The 17,344-nt window shown below is 53.8% G+C and overlaps 1 protein-coding gene across 2 annotated transcripts; it reads left to right on the top strand.

Annotated features, from left to right (window-relative positions):
• Nucleotides 1-9,192: 9,192 nt before the first annotated feature.
• Nucleotides 9,193-17,308, top strand: FAM131B (family with sequence similarity 131 member B). Of its 2 annotated transcripts, none has more exons than XM_053927190.1 (7): nucleotides 9,193-9,395; nucleotides 11,812-11,921; nucleotides 12,252-12,287; nucleotides 12,586-12,679; nucleotides 12,946-13,143; nucleotides 13,273-13,416; nucleotides 13,861-17,308. In XM_053927190.1, the coding sequence occupies exons 1-7, from the start codon at nucleotides 9,368-9,370 to the stop codon at nucleotides 14,331-14,333; spliced, it is 1,083 nt and encodes a 360-aa protein (XP_053783165.1). In that variant the 5' UTR covers nucleotides 9,193-9,367; the 3' UTR covers nucleotides 14,334-17,308. The 2 variants fall into 2 exon arrangements, with proteins under 2 accessions (XP_053783165.1, XP_053783166.1); XM_053927191.2 differs by lacking the exon at nucleotides 9,193-9,395 and adding an exon at nucleotides 11,200-11,218.
• Nucleotides 17,309-17,344: the final 36 nt, after the last annotated feature.

Here is a 17,344-nt window from a genome sequence, read left to right as displayed (position 1 = left end):
CCTCCCAGTGTCTGAACCAGATGGGCACCCAAAGGCACTGCAAGTGTCTGCAAGGCAGCAATGCGTGGTGGCCGCAGGGGAAGAGCAAGGCAGATGGTCAGGTGGCGGACAGTCAGCGGCCCAGGGAGTGGGGAAGGGCAAACAGGAAGAGAGACTCGGCACTAACAGCAGCACAGGCAGGTTGCTGGCACCGAGGCCCCCGCTAGGGAAGCATCTGCTGCCTTTGCCTTTTCCCTGAACCCAGGGGAAGCCAAAATCAGAGACTGGCCTAGAAGCTCCAATGTTTGTCACTGAAAATAGCTGACTAAGTCACTAGGGAAAGTAAACATTTCAAGCCATGGGGGGTTAAAGTTCAGTAGATAAACGAGCTGCTTGGGATGAGAAGTTACTTATATCTCTCTAGAGGCTCCCACTCACCTCCACTCCCTTTAACAAGGTGGGTTTACCGTGAAGACACCCGCTGAGGTCACCAGACACAGGAAGTGGGTGCTTCTGAGCAAACCCTCAGAACACCTCAGGCACCCCTTCCTGCCGCCGCCCAGGGGTGTGACGAATGTGGCAAATGGGCACCTGCCCAGAAAGAGGGATGAGGATCTACCCAGAAGAGCATGTCTTCCTACTGAGACTTATCAGCAGGCTCATGTAAGCTGGAAGACAGTCTTTCATCCCCAAGCTCAAGAAGCTACCAGAGGACATCAATAACACAGAACCACCTACCCGGTCCCAGCAAAGTTATTCTTGTGTGCTCAGAAGTAGCACAGCACAGGAGGCAGTGCCTGTCCCACAGCCAGGGCCTTGGACACATGGACTGAGTGCCAGAATTGCTGAAATCTCATGCAAGATTGAGGGAGGCCCTACGTTCTGGAAAGCTTGAGGGCTTTTGAATTAGCTTGCATCATTTGTTTATTCACTAAGCATTTATTGAGCACCTACCATGTGCAGGACACTGTTTGGTGCTAGGAGCATAATATTGAGCAAAACACAGACATGATCCCAGCCCTCACGGAGGAGCCATGACCTTGGGGAGTCTCCAAAGGGATATACATTTTAATCAATTGCAAACACGGGTAAAACTGCGTGTTACAAGGACCTCAAGTGAATGACACGTGATGCCTGTGACGGAGCACATACTGAGATGGCAACTGGTGATGGAGGTCAAGGAAGGGATGGGCGTCCGCGCTGAGACCTGAAAGATACACAGGAGTTAACTGGGCAAAGTGGGAGGGGAAAGCATTCCATGCAGAGGGGACAGCCTGCACGAAGCCCTGGGGCGGCCGTGAGCACGGCCATCATCACATGTGAGGACGAGGGGAGGAGGCAGGCATGGCCGGGTGCCTGAGAGGGCGGTGCACGCCTGGGCTGCCGCAGAGCTGGGGAGGTGGCTGTGCAGAGAGGTGGACTGTGTGAACGAGCTTCGACTTTGTCCTGAGAGCAGGGGGGAGCCACTGGGGAGTTTTAGGATGAAAAGGATGGCAGGAAAATACTTGGGAATTTTGAAACACCTCACCAGAGAGGCAATGTGGAGAGTAACAGGAGGCACCCGTACAGTTGTGGACAGACCTGGGAAGAGGCCATTGTACAGCTCTGGGTGCAAAGGGAGCTGTGGAGATGGGCAGAGGGGATGATTTGCAGAGCCTAGTGATGGACTGAACTTGGAGTGGGCGTGGTGGGTATGGGGGAGACATCACGGACCTGGCCCAGCTTCCTGCTGGTACCCACCTGGAGTACAGCACCCTCAGCTGAGAGATGCAGGTCTAGGAGTAAGAAAGACTGTGCTTCATTCTGGACATGCCAAGAATGAAAGGGTATACAGTGGGCAGCGGGATTTCGGGTCTGGAGCAGAGAAGAACTGTGCTGAAGATCCACGTGTATGAGCTATCTGCTACTGAGTAGTAAACTGAATCTGTTATTGGCTGAAAAAAATCACCTAGTGAGCAGTGCATAGGAAGTTGAGAGGGCCTACCATGGGCTTTGATGGTTGATGGACAGGTGGAGGAGGGAGGCGGGACTCTCCGAGTAAGGAGACCCCAGGTCCCCGTGACTCCTCCCCCTAAACCTCCTGCACTCGCCGCCTCCGCTGCTTCCAGCCCACCAGAACTAACTGCATGAAGCCCTTTAACCGTGATAAGGTGTCAACCACCCTAAGAAGCCACAGATGCCCAGCTCCAGAAACCAGTGCAGGGTGCTCTCAGAGCTCATCGACTGCTGTCAGCAAAAGTTCCTCTTCTTACTGCCTTCTCCCTCCTGCTGCTCTCACCTGGATCACCTGAGGACAGGCCCCCTCTGTAGTCTTCTCAAATGGCAGTACATTTCCCCCACAGCCCTGGTGTTTGTGCTACTACTTCCACACTACCCTCCTTCTCTCCTCCCTAAAATCCTCCAGCTTTGAACCTCGCGTGAGCAAACTATAGCACCTGCTGCCCGCCTCTGTATCACCATCTATTGCCCTTGGTCATTCATCCTCATTTCCAGGACATTGTTAGGTCCTAGCTCACTGGCTCTCTCTCCCCAATGACTTTGCTGTTAATTCTTAGTGATTTTAATGCCACATAATGATCCTTCCTTCCCCCTATCTCTCCGTTCCTTGAACTTCTCACCTCCTGTGACTTTGCTTCAACTCAACCAGTCTCCCTATGACAATATCCTAAACCAACACTGACAATAGAGATTTGATGTTAAGCCACGTAGGTAATTTTAAAAGAAATTTAAAAAGCAGCAGGTGCCATTAATGTTAATAATATACTGTAACCCACTATATCCAAAATATTATCATTTCAACATGTAATCAGTAGCTCAAGTGGCAAATTCCAGCTCCTACCAGAGAATGCAGAAATTGCTTGCGCCTCCTCCCTCAACGCAGCTTTCCACCAGCAGTAATAAAATTCAGCTCGGCTACCTCTAGACACCTCGCCGTATCTATCTGAATTTGTGTTTGTCTCCATTCAAAATTTTTCTAAAATGGGTTTTATTACTTGAGAGCAACCCATACACACCACCTGAAGTTCAAAGTTTCCACTCCCTTGGGCCTTGCCCTCTGGGTGGGTCTACTGCAGACCAGCAGAACAATCATGAGTGACTCAGTGAGCCAACAACCCTCTGGGGCTCACTCACCGCCACCCAGGAGAGTACAAGCTTTGTCCCCTGTCCGCTTATCACCGTGAAAATACCTTCACCAAAGAATCACCTGAACATACACACGAGGGTTAGCATCGCCCGCCCGTTCTTAAGCACAAAGAACAAGAAAACAGTTACCTCTGGAACGCCTAAGCTAGAACAATGATCTTTTATTTTTAATTTTATTGCAGTGAGAACACGTACCCACTTAGAACAATGTTCTTTTTGCCTCGTTTTATCCAAAAGGAGCTGATCCATCTACATGAACAAAAGGACTTTGGGGACTAATGAGCATTTTTCAACAGTATTTAGTATCATAATAAAAATCAGAAAAACAATCCAACAAAGATTTAGGGAAGCGCCCCAGGACAGGGAAAAGAATGCTAGAAAAGAGTTAGAAGACCTGAATGCTGGCTGCAGTTCAGCCACCTACTAGCTGTGTGACTACAAAAATCTGAGAGGCAAATGTTTCTTGTCTGTGAAAGTACAGCAACGGACTTGACTTCCAAGTTTTCCTCCAGCTCTGATGACTGGTACTTAGTGCCTCTGCTCTTTCTTTGGTGGGAATATGCCTCCGCTGCCCTGTCTGGACTTGGTCGGCTTGCTTAAAGATGGCATGCTGGCGAGGGCTGAGACCTGGGCTCCACCGACCCCTTATGCAGTGAACACTGTTTAGGATTCAGAGCAGTTGCAGGAAAGGAGAGAGGGGCCCAGGCAGTTAGACTTTGCAGCAAAAACAGATCCTCATCCAAGAAGACATTTGCAAGAGGAATCCAAGCTGAGGTGGCAGGATATCTAAAAGCTAAGGAAGACACAAGGATGGGGATCCCAGAATGGAGGTCTATTCAGGGATTCGAGAGGTAGGCTGCCAGCTATCCCTGGCAACAGAGAAGTAACAGAGCATCAGCCACCAGCCTGTGATTTGGAGGCAGGACCACAAAATGATGCCTTATAAGCCCAAGGCAGGGTATCTTTCATGGAGCAATTGGGCTTAAAGGTGGGCCTTAGGGGTCCCAGCAGGGCAAGTAAGAAGGCCCCAGGAGCATGATGTGACATCAGCTGCTTAACCCTGAATTCATAAATACAAGCCAGGCAGCTACCTGTGATGTTCAGGAACAAGTCTTCCAAGTCCAGGTTCTCACTGATCTTCCCAGGGAATATAAAATTGACAGGTAGGGACATCGAGGCTGGAAAAAGCAACTGCCTGCTACTACCTACTTGATTCTTGCCTTTCTCCGTCAGGGATTTGTGCTGTGGGATTTGTGAGTGCTGAGTAGTCACTTGACCTCTGGCAGTCGCATCCGCTCGGGCTCTCTGGGATTGATGAGCTCCACTTTCATTGCTTACTTGGCCTCCGGTTCATGGAAGCCCGGGCCTGCTTTCTGGGTCCTGGCTGCCTGCCTAGTTTGCTGCTGCGTGTGACCTGGACTTGAGGGTGGCCCCCAAGGCTCTGAGTATGCTTTGAGGCCTGACCATTCCAGTGTTCCATGCCCTCTGGCCCCAACCCACCCCTTGTCTGAGAAGCATGTGGGAGCCCATTAGCCCAGAACCCAGGGCCTGGTCTTCTGCATCAGACGTTTGGATGGGACCCCCCAAATCTGAAGTGATTCTCTTCCAGGCTTGCCCATAGACCTGCTTTTTAAAGACAAGAGAGAGCAAGTGCATTCCCCTGATAATCTAAACAATAGACCCTACTAGCTCTCTCTGCTGTTGTATAGAGCCACAGGATCCTGCAACATAGGGACTCAGTGATGCTGACCTGCCCCCGTGTCCCTGGAGACGGCACCACAGGGGCGGGGCTGGGGGGAGAGGTCACCACCATTGGTCATACTGCCAAGCATCCTTATCTCACTACACATTGCAATGAGCTCCCCAATATTTGGCAAAGGTTTCAAACGTCATCTAAAGGGCAAATTGGCATTGACTTATGTTGGCATTAAAGGTTTTATTGCCCTGGCCTGCGTGGTTCAGTTGGTGGGAGCGTCATCCCGTAAACTGAAAGGTTGCAGGTTCTATTCCCTGCAACCCAAGCACAAGCCCAGGTTGTGGCTTGGATCCCTGGCTGGGACGCATACCCCAGTTGGGACCCATACAAGAAGGCAACTGATTGATATTTCTCCTTCACATCGATGTCTCTCTTTCTCTTCCTTCCCCCTCTCTAAAAATAAGGAATAAACGAATAAAATGAAATAAAAGGTTTTATCTTCCAGAGTCCAACAGATCAGAGACTGGGCCCATGAGGCCTCTTTGTCTCCACCGCCAACACTGGAACCAGAGAACTTCTGCTGAGGACCGCCTCTTCCTATAAAACTGGCCGTCCTGAGCTGTCCTTCCTTCCTCAGCAAACTCGCTCCACCCGGGGAAGGCCCTGCCCTGGCACGGCGGCAGGGGCTTCATCTCTTGATCACTCACTCCACAGACAGAGCAGCACAGACTCTGGGGCACTTCCTAGTCTGTGCAAATACAGTTTACACGTACCAACCACACCCCCCACCCTGCTCCGAGTCTTCCCCCACCCCACTGCTCAGCAACCTCCATTCCCTGTCTTCTTGCCTACTGACTATTAAGGGAATGATCCCACTGAAGGAAGTTCACTGCTTGTTCTCAGAGTCTTCTGATTCCCCCCACACCCCCAACACCACCCTAGTACAGGTATGCCTGCAGCCCTTTTCCCAAGGTCCCCAGCATCCGCATATCCGTTTCCGGGTGCTTAAGCAAACAGTGCCTCCTGTGAGCCCCAAAGAGCTGCCCCAAAGCTGACTAAACTTAGGAGCAGCCCGAGTCACCTCCCTGTCTCCCCAAGACACAGAGATTCTGATACAATGCATAGACTTTGACACTCTTGTCACCGGTACTTTATGATAGCACCAAAGACCTGGAGCGGGGTTGGAAGTCCCCCTGAGGAAAGAGCATCACTTCCATTTCAAAATTTAGGAATGCAGACAGATCTAGGTCTGTCTTCAGCTTATGGTCTCACCCAAAAAGAAAGGCAAGAGTGAAAGAACGTGTGTCCCATAAAATTTCCTGAACCAAGTCATTCTAATGTTTAAAAAGAAATGAACAAACACACAAATAAGGCTTTTGCCTACAGCATCCAGGATGAACTTTCCATTTGTGGGGCTGAGTCGAAGCTCTAACTCACAGGTGGCAAACACGAGGCCTGTGGGCTGAATCCGGCCCTCCGCCTTGTTTTATCGGGCTGGGCTCCTTGTTTCTACCCGGCGGCAGCACCAAGCTCTTGCTTAACTGTTGAGGAGTAGTTACATTTAGACAGTCCTAAAGTTACATTCGGCCCTTTGAAAGCAACCGCAAGGCTGATGTGGCCCCCGGTAAAAATGAGTTTGACACCCTGCTAGCTTCTTCTGTTTCCAGCTGGGTAACTGGGGGGAAAGGAAAGTTAACCTGCTGCAAACCCAGGTTTTCTCAACTGCAATGCAAAGCTAATGACTTCCTTATTGGGGTGTTATAGAGAGAGGCTGAAATCTCTTTGTCAGCTGTAAAGTGATATTGGCTTGTAATTTCTTATTATTGTATTCTCTATCTTCCCCAGTCCCAGACTCTTTGATGATCTCACCTCCTACTTCTCCAAGAAAATAGACCCCATCAGACAGGAATCCCCTCTTCCCGACACCAAACGTGCAACCCACTGACGTCTGCTTCATTCTTCTTTCTGCTAGAGGAACGTGTGTGATTTTTAAACAAAGATCGATACACTATTCTTATAACCTGCTTGTTAAATAATGTCGCAATGTATCATGAATAATTTTCTGTCAGCAAATACAGCCATAAGATATTATGAATGGCTCCACAGAATTCTATTTATAGACATCTACCATAATTTATTTAACTAATCCCCAGGTTGGAACATGTGACTTGGGTAGAAGCTTTCCTTGTAGCATAAACAGCACTCTGATGGCTGCTGTCGATTACATCTTTGTCCACTCTTTTTTTGTTTCCTTAGAATATTTCTATAAATGGAACAGCTGTGTCACAACTTATTTACAACAACATCAATGCATATTTTAAAGATTCTTTTCATCAGTACTGTCAAACTGTCCTCCGGGAAGGTTGTTCCTATTCATATCAGAACTGGAATCTTTGACCTTGACTCAGAAGATGGCAAAGAGACCAGGAGGATGCCTCCAAAGGGTGAGAAGTGAGAAGACCCCGCACAAGAAGCAGGGAGGAAGCTGGCCAGCACTGTGACTATGATGGTCTACTTTTCTAGGGTGCAAAACAATACCTTTAAGACAGAGCGTAGGATGGGACTGACGCTTCAAGACCTGGAATTCCTTGTGTTGACCTTGGTTTAAATCATTTAGCTAAATCCAGTCTTACACTGCTGTGCTAAAGGGGTTGCAGCAGGGGTTTCTATCCATATTTGGATCAGAGTAATAGCCGTAATAGTGGAATGAGAGCACCCTGGGGGGAGAGTAATGTCCAGTGGGAAGGTGTGAGCAGAACTGGTCGCTTGGCCCATTACACGGGACCTGGAATTCCACCTGCAGTGCTTTCTTGGCTCCAACCATAAGGGTCTGGGGAGCGTTGCTGTAGTGATGGAGGTTGTTCCTTCTTTTCCATCTTTCCGTTTCCTCTCCTTGGTAACTAGACAATATATTCCAGGAGAGTAGAATCCTGGTAGTTCTTTTTGTAAAATATACAATACCAGATATGGGGGAAATACTTTCTAATTCTTTCCACTGTCTGAAGAAGGTATCAGATCCTGCCACAAATTACACTGGACAATTAAAATCTAAGCAGATCTACAATAGGCCATTCTGTCTTCTTGCTCATGGTTTTATACATGTAGATTTGGCTAATTTCTTCATGCACAGAGACCAAAGATCAGTTCTCTCCATAATCCTATCTTCCAGGTCTGCAATTAGATTAGCACCGTCTCCCCTCTCCCTCGTGTGGGGTTCCACGAAATGTAATGGTCATCACCCTAAAGTTTAGCTCTCCATTCATAATCTAGACGTTACAAGTTGCATCCATAAGAGCTGGTCCCTCTCAGTTACATGCCCACACCAGGGACCCCTAGCCCACTGCCTCACTCCCTGTTCAACCTCAGGAGGGATCTGAAAGCAGGTGGGCAGCAAACAGGCCCTGGCTGAGGTCACTGGCGCTGAAACTCCGCCTTCTCACACTTTGGGTTTTCTGGGTGCGGCTTAGACAAGTCTCCTTGCCCTTTCTCATGTGACTTTTCTGGACTCCACTTCTAGTCTGCTGTCACCGTCGGCCCACTTGACCCTTGCTACTTAGATCTCTCTCTCTCTCTCAATACCCAGGAGGCCTTCGGTACCTACCTGACCCTCCCCACCAGCCAGAGGGCATCCTCGCTGTGCTGATCTTGACCGCTTCCTGACATCCGTGCTTTCTTTCGTCAGAGAGGACCAAGGCTCCGAAAAGTTAACCTGGATTTCAAACTATGGCTTCCAGCCAGCCTCGGGTCCTGGCATTTTTTACTTCACTCCAGGTGGCACTGAATTAGCTTCATTCTCCTCCCCCATCAGGCCCCGTACATCCATCCCCACAATTTCCAACGGGCGCCGAGCCCGGGGAAGTCTCACACAGGACGCACTCGCAAAGACTTCGCGATCTCTTTGGGTGGACACACCGTGCACGGGAAACGCAGAGCATCCAAAACTGGATCCAATCACGCCTCCCCTGGAAAAAAAACAAGTGGTTGCGGAATTGGGTGGCCAAGGCTGTTCGCTGAGGCTTTACTCTCACCCCCACCTCACTTTCTCTCTGAGCATCCCCAGCCCCGACCCTGACAATTAATGCACCGAAGGGCGCATTAAGAGCCGAAGGGCGGTCCCGGGGCTCTTTACCCGCTTCTTGGGACCCCAGGCGGGCATTCCCCGGGACTCCACCGCGCCCCCGGGCGTGAGCACAGCCCGGACCCGAGAGGAGCCGCGGGTGGGGCTGGGGAAGGGCTGGCGGTGGGAGCGCGGCGAGGTGCGCTGGGAGCGCGGCGGCAGGTCCGGGCCTGGGGGAGGTGCCCGGCGCAGCCAATCCCCGGGCCACCCCCTCCCGGGCCGCGAGCGGAGCCCGGGCGGGGGAGCCAGGCGGCGGCGGCGGCGGTGGCGACGGCGGCGGGCGCGGGGAGGGATGGAGAGGGGCGGGGGGAGCGGAGCCGAGCGGAGACAGCCGCGGCGCTGCAGAGAGGCTGGGGCGGCGGCGCGGCTCCCGGTGCTCCCCCCGCGCCCGCCGCGCGTCGGCGAGGGTCCGGCTCCGGAGGCCCCGCGACATGGGCTGCATCGGCTCCCGGACCGTGGGTGGGTACCGCGGCGCAGCGGGCGTGGGCGTAGGCTGGGCTCGCCGGGTCTGCTCCTCCGGCCCCTCCCCCACCCTCTCCGCGCCCCCCGGGGACCGCGCTCCGCGCCACCCGCCCGGGCTGGCCGCCTCACTTTCCCCCGGTGCCTCTCCTCCCCGCTCTCCTCGCGCACCCCCAGGGCGAGCATCCCTGTCGGCTCTCGGCGTTCTCCCCGTCTTCCTCGGCTTCCTTCCATCGCCCTCCCCCAGGCACGGTCTCTCTCCATCATCTCTCCATCAGCCTCTTCTCTCTCTTCCGTCGCTCTCCCCTCCTCACCGCCACCTCCAGGCCCTCCGCCTCGACTCTGCCTGCCTCGGCGCCCCCGCACCCTCATCTCCGTTTCTGGAGCACCCCTCTTCTAAGAATCCTCACCGCACAATGTCAGCCCCGAGTTGTTTTCCGAACGCACCCCCCGCCCCCATCTGGCTTGGGCGTTTTGCCCCCATCTCTTCCCCCCTCCGTTGTCTTTTTCTGTCGCTCCAGCCTCCCCGGATTTGCTTTGTTCACGTGCATTTTCCCTCTGGGGCGGGGGCGGGATGCGCCTCGGGGAGGGAATGGGTTCCACGCCGGGAGGGAATGGGGACGGACTGGCTGTTGTTGGGGGGGTTACAGCCGGTGACGCGGGGAGAAGGCAGAGGTCCTAAGGGACCTAGAGGGGTCGGGAGCCAGCTTCCAGCAGGGTGGGGCCGGGCCTGGGAGGATCCGGGGACAGGACAGCACCTGTCAGCGGGGGGTGGTGGGGGCGGAGCTGGCCCTTTATTTACCTTTGACTGGGGAGCGAAGACAGGCGCCTCCTAATTCGTCTAACGCCTTCAACCTTTGCCTTGCTCCTGCCCCCTGGTCCCCCACCCCCTGCGCACTCCTCTCTCGCAGCTCCACAAATTAATCCAGCCCTCTCCCCAACCCCCCAATTTTTTCACATTTCAACTCCCCATTTCTCCCGCCTACACGCCCCAGTGACCTCAGGCTGAGAGAATAATTCGTATTATTATCACAGACAAACTCACTCAACCGAAGCCTGATTTCTCTTAGATTTGATTTATTGCCATGGATACCCCCCTCCTCCTCTGCCTTCACCTCTTCTCCGTTCTCTCCCTCCCTCTTCCTGCCCCCCGCCGGTCTGACTCAGCTCTCCCTCTTCTACAAAGCGCCCCCCTCCCCCCGCCGGCCCCGTATTCCTTCTCAGAGATTGTTGTCTGCCTGCCTCTTTCCGGCTCTCTCTGCCCAAATGTCCATCTTTCCTCTTCCCCCCAGGCCGTAGCCTCTGGTCCTGCCCATCTCACCACTCCCCTGCAGCCCAGAGGGACAGCGGCCGCTTTGAAGGGCTCCTGTGTCCCTCCGACCCCTTACTCAGGAGCCCTGCCTGTAGCACCAGCTGTGTTGATGTGAGCTGAGTGCCTCCTCAGGCCGCAGACCCCAGTCAGTTCACCCCTTCTCCGAGTGGGCCCGTAACCCGAAATTCGGAATCATAAAACTTCCTGTGTAGAAGGGGTCTGTACAGTCGTATGCTTCACAGCCATCTGATTTGGGCCTCTCTTCAAGGCTCCAAGTGCTTCTGCCCCAAGCCTTCCAGGAGGCACCACCTGTGGTGGATGTGTCTCCCTTCCCCGGGAGCTCTGGCTTCACTGTAGCCATCACCACCCTTCTCCTGCCTCCAGTCCCCTGAAACCCTCAAACCCCTCCCATTCCTGTTCTTTTGGTTCCTATTTTAAAAAGTGCCCTTCTCTCTGCCGGTGGTCCCCCCTCCACTCCTCTTTAACCCATCACTTATCTCTCAGCAGTCAGGTAAGATGATTCTATCTCCCGCTTTGCTTTCTTGCTGTTTCTGGGTAGATGGGTAGACGCACCCAACTCCTGTCTGTCCCCTCCACATCCTTCCTGTCAATCAAGCTCACCAACTCCTATCTAGCGTTCCCTCCATGCCTTCCCCCTCACAAACAAGAAAGCCAGGCTTAGAGCAGCTAGCCCTAGAGAAGTCCCACCCCTATCTGCAGAAGCATAATAGGTAAAACGCACAGCTCCTGTGTGCTTGTATATGGAGACCCTCAAGGATCGAGGACAGGATGGGCAACGGTTTTCCCACTAAAACCCAACCACTGGCCCTTCCATTTACACAGCAACAATGAGGAAGGCCATACACCACTTTTCTGAGTGTGCTACTCCTGGTTGAGCTCAAACTGAGTATTTGAGTACTATGATTTCTTCTACCAAAGATGTGGGGAGAGTAGGGATGTAAAAGGAATGGGCAATGGGAAGGAGTGGTAGCCCAGGGTAGGGGGGTGTCTGGAGGGGCAGCCTCAGCATCTGAGACCAGGAGGGACCTTTTGGGTGGGGCACACAGGGGTGAGGGGGAGTGACTAACTCTCCGACCACTTCAGGGAATGAGGTGATTGCTGTGGACTGGAAGGGCCTGAAGGATGTCGACCAAATCAACATGGACAGCACCAGCTCGCTGCACGGAAGCAGCCTCCACCGGCCATCTGCAGAGGTGAGGCCTGGCCCAGCTGCCCCTCACCAGCGGACCCCTAAAAGACCCCAGAACCATCATGAACAAAGCCTCCAAGCGACCTGAGCCTTGAAATCTCTTCCTAAATTCCAAGTCAGCACCCCAAACACTCCTTTAGATGGACACCCTGAGAGAACATTTCTCCTACATTCCTCCAAATACAAGCCAAATAAATGCTAATTCCCTGTGCTAATCTCAAGAAAGCCCTCCCTTCTTCACACACTTCTGGAAGTCCCTCTGAGGAAGGGGTGGGGGGTTCCTGTATTCCTCAAAGCACCTGGGACACCCACTCCCTTTTCTCTCTCCTCACAGCAAACCCGAACCGATTTCTCCTGGGATGGCATCAATGTGAGTGCGGGCTTCCCCAGCTTCCCCAGCCCAGCCTAACTCCTCCACCTCCTGTTCTCTGGTAACACAGTACTCCCTCACCTCAGCAGGCGCTGCGGTCACTTTCAGCCTCTGCCTACCCCCCACATTTTCAAGGGGGTTTGGAGAATAGGCCTTCTTGGCACCCCTGGGTATAATGGTTTTTCCTATCACCTGCCTGAGCTCAGGTCCTTCCTCCTGGAAACCATGAACTCCCCACATAGAAGGCACCCCATGCCCTCTTATTCCTCTGTCCCTCCTCCCACATTCCCCATTCCAGCTCTCCATGGAGGACACCACTTCCATTCTTCCGAAGCTTAAGCGAAATTCCAATGCCTACGGCATTGGGGCCCTGGCCAAGTCGTCATTCTCAGGTGAGATTGCCTGCCTGGGGACGGTCCAGACAGGGGATGCTTCTGGCTCCTGGTCTCCGTCTCCCCGTTCCTCCCTATCCCTGACCTGTTTGTCCTTTCTGTCAAGCCTCTCCCATCCTCCAGGTTGCCCTCATAGGGAGACCTAGGGGAGCCTGTCCTGCCCCCAGGGGTGGAGTCCCCAGGAACTGGGATGGGGAGCAGGGGGAGGACCTGTTATGGGTACTGTGTGATATTCTGGAGGATGTGGGGAATGTCCGGCCCTTTAGGGATTTCCAGAAGCATGAAGGACCATGTGACGAAGCCCACAGCCATGGGGCAAGGCCGGGTGGCCCACATGATTGAGTGGCAGGGCTGGGGGAAGGCACCCGCCATTCAGCCGCAACACAGCCACGAGGCCGTGCGCAGGGATACGGATGCCTACTCTGACCTCAGCGATGGCGAGAAGGAGGCGCGTTTCCTCGCAGGTACTTGTGCCCCGAAGCCTCAAGGGGCACATTTCAGGATGGCCAGAGACTGACCCTCCAACCCCACCCCCTGTGGCAAGGTCGGCCCATAGGAGGACCATCTGGTGCTGACTACGTTTCTTCTCCCAGGCGTCATGGAACAGTTCGCCATCTCCGAGGCCACACTCATGGCCTGGTCCTCCATGGACGGTGAGGACATGAGTGTCAACTCTGCCCAGGAGCCATTGGGCTGCAACTACAGTGACAACTACCAGGAGTTGATGGAGAGTCAAGGTGAGGGACGGATGGTTCCAGAATCCAACCCCTGAGGCCTAAGAGGCCTCCTCAACTACTTAGGCTACCTGTATTCATCTCTGTTCTTTCTTTTTTTTAAAGTTTTTATTTATCTATTTATTTTTAGAGAGAGGGGAAGGGAAGTAGAAGAGAGGGAGAGAAGCATTAGTGCATGGTTGCCTCTTGCATGCCCCCTACAGGGGTCCTGGTCCGCAACCCAGGCATGTGCCCTGACTGGGAGTCAAACTGGTGACCCTTTGGTTCGCAGGCTGGTGCTCAATCCACTGAGCCACACCACCAGGGCTCATCTATTCTTCTAAGACTTTCTGTTCATCCCAGTCTTCCAGTCCCCTCCTTCCCTAATGTCTCATCCTTGATTCTCTGTGCTGCTGTCATTGCCTTGGATAGTGTGTGCCCCGCCAACGTCCACGATTCTCTTCACAGATGCCCTCACTCAAGCCCCCATGGATGGATGGCCTCACTCCTATGTGTCCCAGGGCATGTACTGTCTGGGGTCATCGGATGCCTGGGAAGCAAGCGACCAGTCCCTCATTGCCTCTCCGGCCACAGGCTCCTATCTTGGCCCTGCATTTGATGACTCACAGCCAAGCTTACATGAAATGGGGCCTTCCCAACCTGCTTTGGGATACTCTGTTCAGGAGCCCCCACCTTTGCTGGGGGGAGACAGCGACTGGGCTCCAGGAGTGGGCAGGGTGGACCTGGTAAGGGGCCCTGCAGAGGAGGAGAAGAGGCCATTGGCCCCAGAGGAGGAAGAGGATGCGGGATGCCGGGACCTGGAGTCACTTTCCCCACGAGAAGACCCCGAGATGTCCACTGCTCTCAGCCGGAAGGTGTCTGACGTCACATCCTCAGGTGTGCAGTCCTTTGATGAGGAGGAGGGCGAGGCCAACAACTAGCTTCTTCCCACTCAATGCCCTACCTTCCACTCCCGCCTGAGGGGCATGGCTGCAACAATACCCTCCCTTCCCCCAGCAGTACAGCTGAAGCCCGGGCAGAAGACCGCAAGGAACCCGGGAGCCGCCAGTCCTCGCCAGGAAAATGGAGGGCCAGGATGGGATTCCATCCAGGCTTGTGCTGTAGAAACCACAGGTCTAGGGACTGAGGCCCAGGCAACCAGATGGCTGTGAACTTGGCTTGGCTGCAGGCTTCTGGGTCTGTGATGCAGAGCTCCAGTCTGTGTCCTGGGGACAGGAGCGCAGAGCGGCCTGTGGCCATCGACTAGGCCTCAGTTTTTCATGCCCTGATTTCGTCTTCCAGGAGCTTTGACTGTGGCTGTCTGAATGCCTCCCTTCTTCATGTCACTCCTGCTTTTCCCAACTCTGTGTTTTCTCTGGCTGTGGTCCCAGCTCGACCCCACTGTGAGGAACAGACCTCAGGGGCTCTCGGACATGGCTCGACGAGCTTAGGGAAAGCTACGTCTCCTTGGAGGGTGGAGAGTCTACCCTCGGTGGGTAGCTCGGCTTCTGAGATCAGGAGTCCCGGGGAAGGTGGATTTGAAGCTGGGGTACACAGGGCACAAACAGGAGTCTTTATATATGGCCCACCCAGAGACAGGAGAGTCACTGATGGGACCAAGGACATACCTGGCCACCTGTTCTGGGATCTTGAATATCCCGTGACTGAGAGGTGGGTCCGAGGGGTCTGGGGAAGGACCCAGCGGGCTGGCTGCTCCAGCTCTTGCTTCCTTTGTCTGCCTTCTTCCATCCCCTGCTCCAGGAGCTCCCACCCAGGGGGGTGACACAGAATGCAGATGGCCTGCCAGGCGGGGAAGCGTGAGCTCTGTGCCTCCCTCCATCCACTCCCAAATTCTCTGGAGCTGTTTACACTTTTCTCTTTGCCTTTTCTACGTTTTTATAACTTCTTGGGGACTCAGGTTGAGTGGGGTGGAGGGAGGAGTCTGGTGCTGTCAGGCCCCACCCGGGGGACACTCAGCCCCTTTTTCTCCTTCTTCAGCTCCTCCCAGGGCCTCCTGCGGAGAGGGGATCAGAGTCTTCTTCCTTCTAGGATGGGTTTACAGTGAGGCATAAGCCCCTGAAACTGCTTGCCCTCCCACACCAGTGTCCATTTCAGTGGGGACTTCTGTACACAAAGCCCCCACACTTCTGTAAATGATCCTGACGGCAGGGACAGGCCGGAGCAAAGAAGTGGCAACTGTGGGGCACACAGTGAGACCCTGTGCCCTAGCTCCCGGCCCTCGGAGAATCTGGGCAGGAGAGAGAAGCCAAGACGTCCATGGATACCTTTCCTCTTGCCTCATCTAAGGTCCAAGGTCTCGTGTTCTACCCAAACGTTGGCAGGGGTCCTGTTGCTTTTGTCCTCTGCCAGGAAGGGTGCACGTCATCTCCCTCAGACCCTGGGCACAAACTACCTTATCCCCACCCCTGTCCCCAGATGTCTGTTTCTTTGGAACGAGGAGGTAGAATTGTGTTTCTGTCCATCTGTGACCCTGCTCCCCGCACCTCCCCATCAAGTTCACATGTTCATACACACGTGGTCCTGAAATGCAACCCAGGCTGGGGTCCCATGTCTTCAGGGGAGGGGAGGTCGAGTCTTGGAGAAAACACCAGTAGGCATGGCCAGCACGGGTGGTGAAGAGTGGCTTACCTCGTCCAGAGCTGTCCCTTGTGTTTAATCATGTGACCTGACTTGGGCACCAGGAGCTCTGGGAAGTGGCCTTGCACCCTCACCCTGCACTCCTGCCGCAGGTCTAGGGGTTTTGCATGCTCACGGTTCCCTCCTCCCAGGGAGCCCGTTTCCTCGCCTTGTGCAACCTGCTCTCTGGATACATCATCTTTTCCTCTTAGTCTCATCCTCTTCCTGCCCCGTATTCTGCCCCCAGCCCGCAGTGGACATCCACTCCAGCGAGTGGGCTCTTTCATTTCAGTTTTGCTCAGGGCCCTGGGGGGGTTAGGGCAGGTAGAGGAAAGCAGCGCTCTTTCCCCCCTCGAGGAAGCCTTTCTTCGAGCAGGCCCTGCCGAAAGGTGACTGAATTGTCAAGGAATCTAGGTGATTTCAGACACCAGCGGGGCTCCACCTCCCCAGTGCTGGCGGCTGGCACATGCACAGACCAGCAGTCAGCTGGGGGTCTGCATTTGCAAGGAGCTCCCCTCCCACTCTGAAGAGGGAGAAGACTAGGGAGCTGGCCTGGGACCCTATTAGGACTCTCCGGAGGGAGAAGCTGCCTCTTTGGTGCTGGGGGCAGGGTGCATGGGGTTTGCTTATAGCCTATTTGGGGGGAGGGGAGGGGCATGTGCTGGAAGAGGCTGTAGGGGTGAGGGAGGGTTGCTTTTCCTTTGGGGTTAAAGGCTGTGCAGCACGATTTACAGCAGTCCAGGGACAGGGCTGTGTTTATATTATTGTGAATGAAACTACTCTTGCTAAATGATTTTCTTTGGGGGGGGGGAGTTGTGCACTTTTATTTTTAATTCAGTTTATTAAAGGAAAACCCAAATCGCCCATTCCTCCCCTTCTGCCTGCCCCCTGTCCCCCCTTCCTTCTTATCCTTGTGTTAAGGAGGAAAACATGGTGAACGTGGTTACGACCTTTGCCCTCCCCTAGCCCCCCCACCCACACAGCCTGAGCTGTCTTCCAGATCTGGGGAAGATCCACTTTTACGGCCAGTCTCAGCATGTTTTCTTAATGTGACATTTCCCCTTCCAGGCCCAAGAGAGATTCTATGGCATATATTACAGAGAGAATTATATAAATATATATAAATATTATAGATTATATACACATGGGCACTGGGCTCGAATGCCCACTGCCAGCCCCCTCCCCAGGCTACAGCCTCTCTCTTGGCCTGGGGAGGGGGTAGGGATGTAACTCTGGAGAGGGCTCCAGGCTGTGTTCATTGGCACTAAACAGAATGTGGTGGCACCCTCTGACTATGAGTGTCTTATTTGGGGGG

The sequence above is a fragment of the Desmodus rotundus genome, chromosome 6 (assembly GCF_022682495.2).
Source record: "Desmodus rotundus isolate HL8 chromosome 6, HLdesRot8A.1, whole genome shotgun sequence".
Lineage (NCBI taxonomy): Eukaryota > Metazoa > Chordata > Mammalia > Chiroptera > Phyllostomidae > Desmodus > Desmodus rotundus.
The sequence above is the reverse complement of the archived record's forward strand: the minus strand, read 5'-3'. Positions and strand labels throughout refer to the sequence as shown.

Excerpts from the sequence above, each read along its gene's own strand:
- FAM131B (XM_053927190.1), top strand. The coding sequence starts at position 9,368 with ATGGGCTGCATCGGCTCCCGGACCGTGG. Across the intron at positions 12,288-12,585 it reads TCTCCTGGGATGGCATCAAT|CTCTCCATGGAGGACACCAC; the intron begins GTGAGTGCGGGC and ends TCCCCATTCCAG. Across the intron at positions 13,417-13,860 it reads GGAGTTGATGGAGAGTCAAG|ATGCCCTCACTCAAGCCCCC; the intron begins GTGAGGGACGGA and ends TTCTCTTCACAG.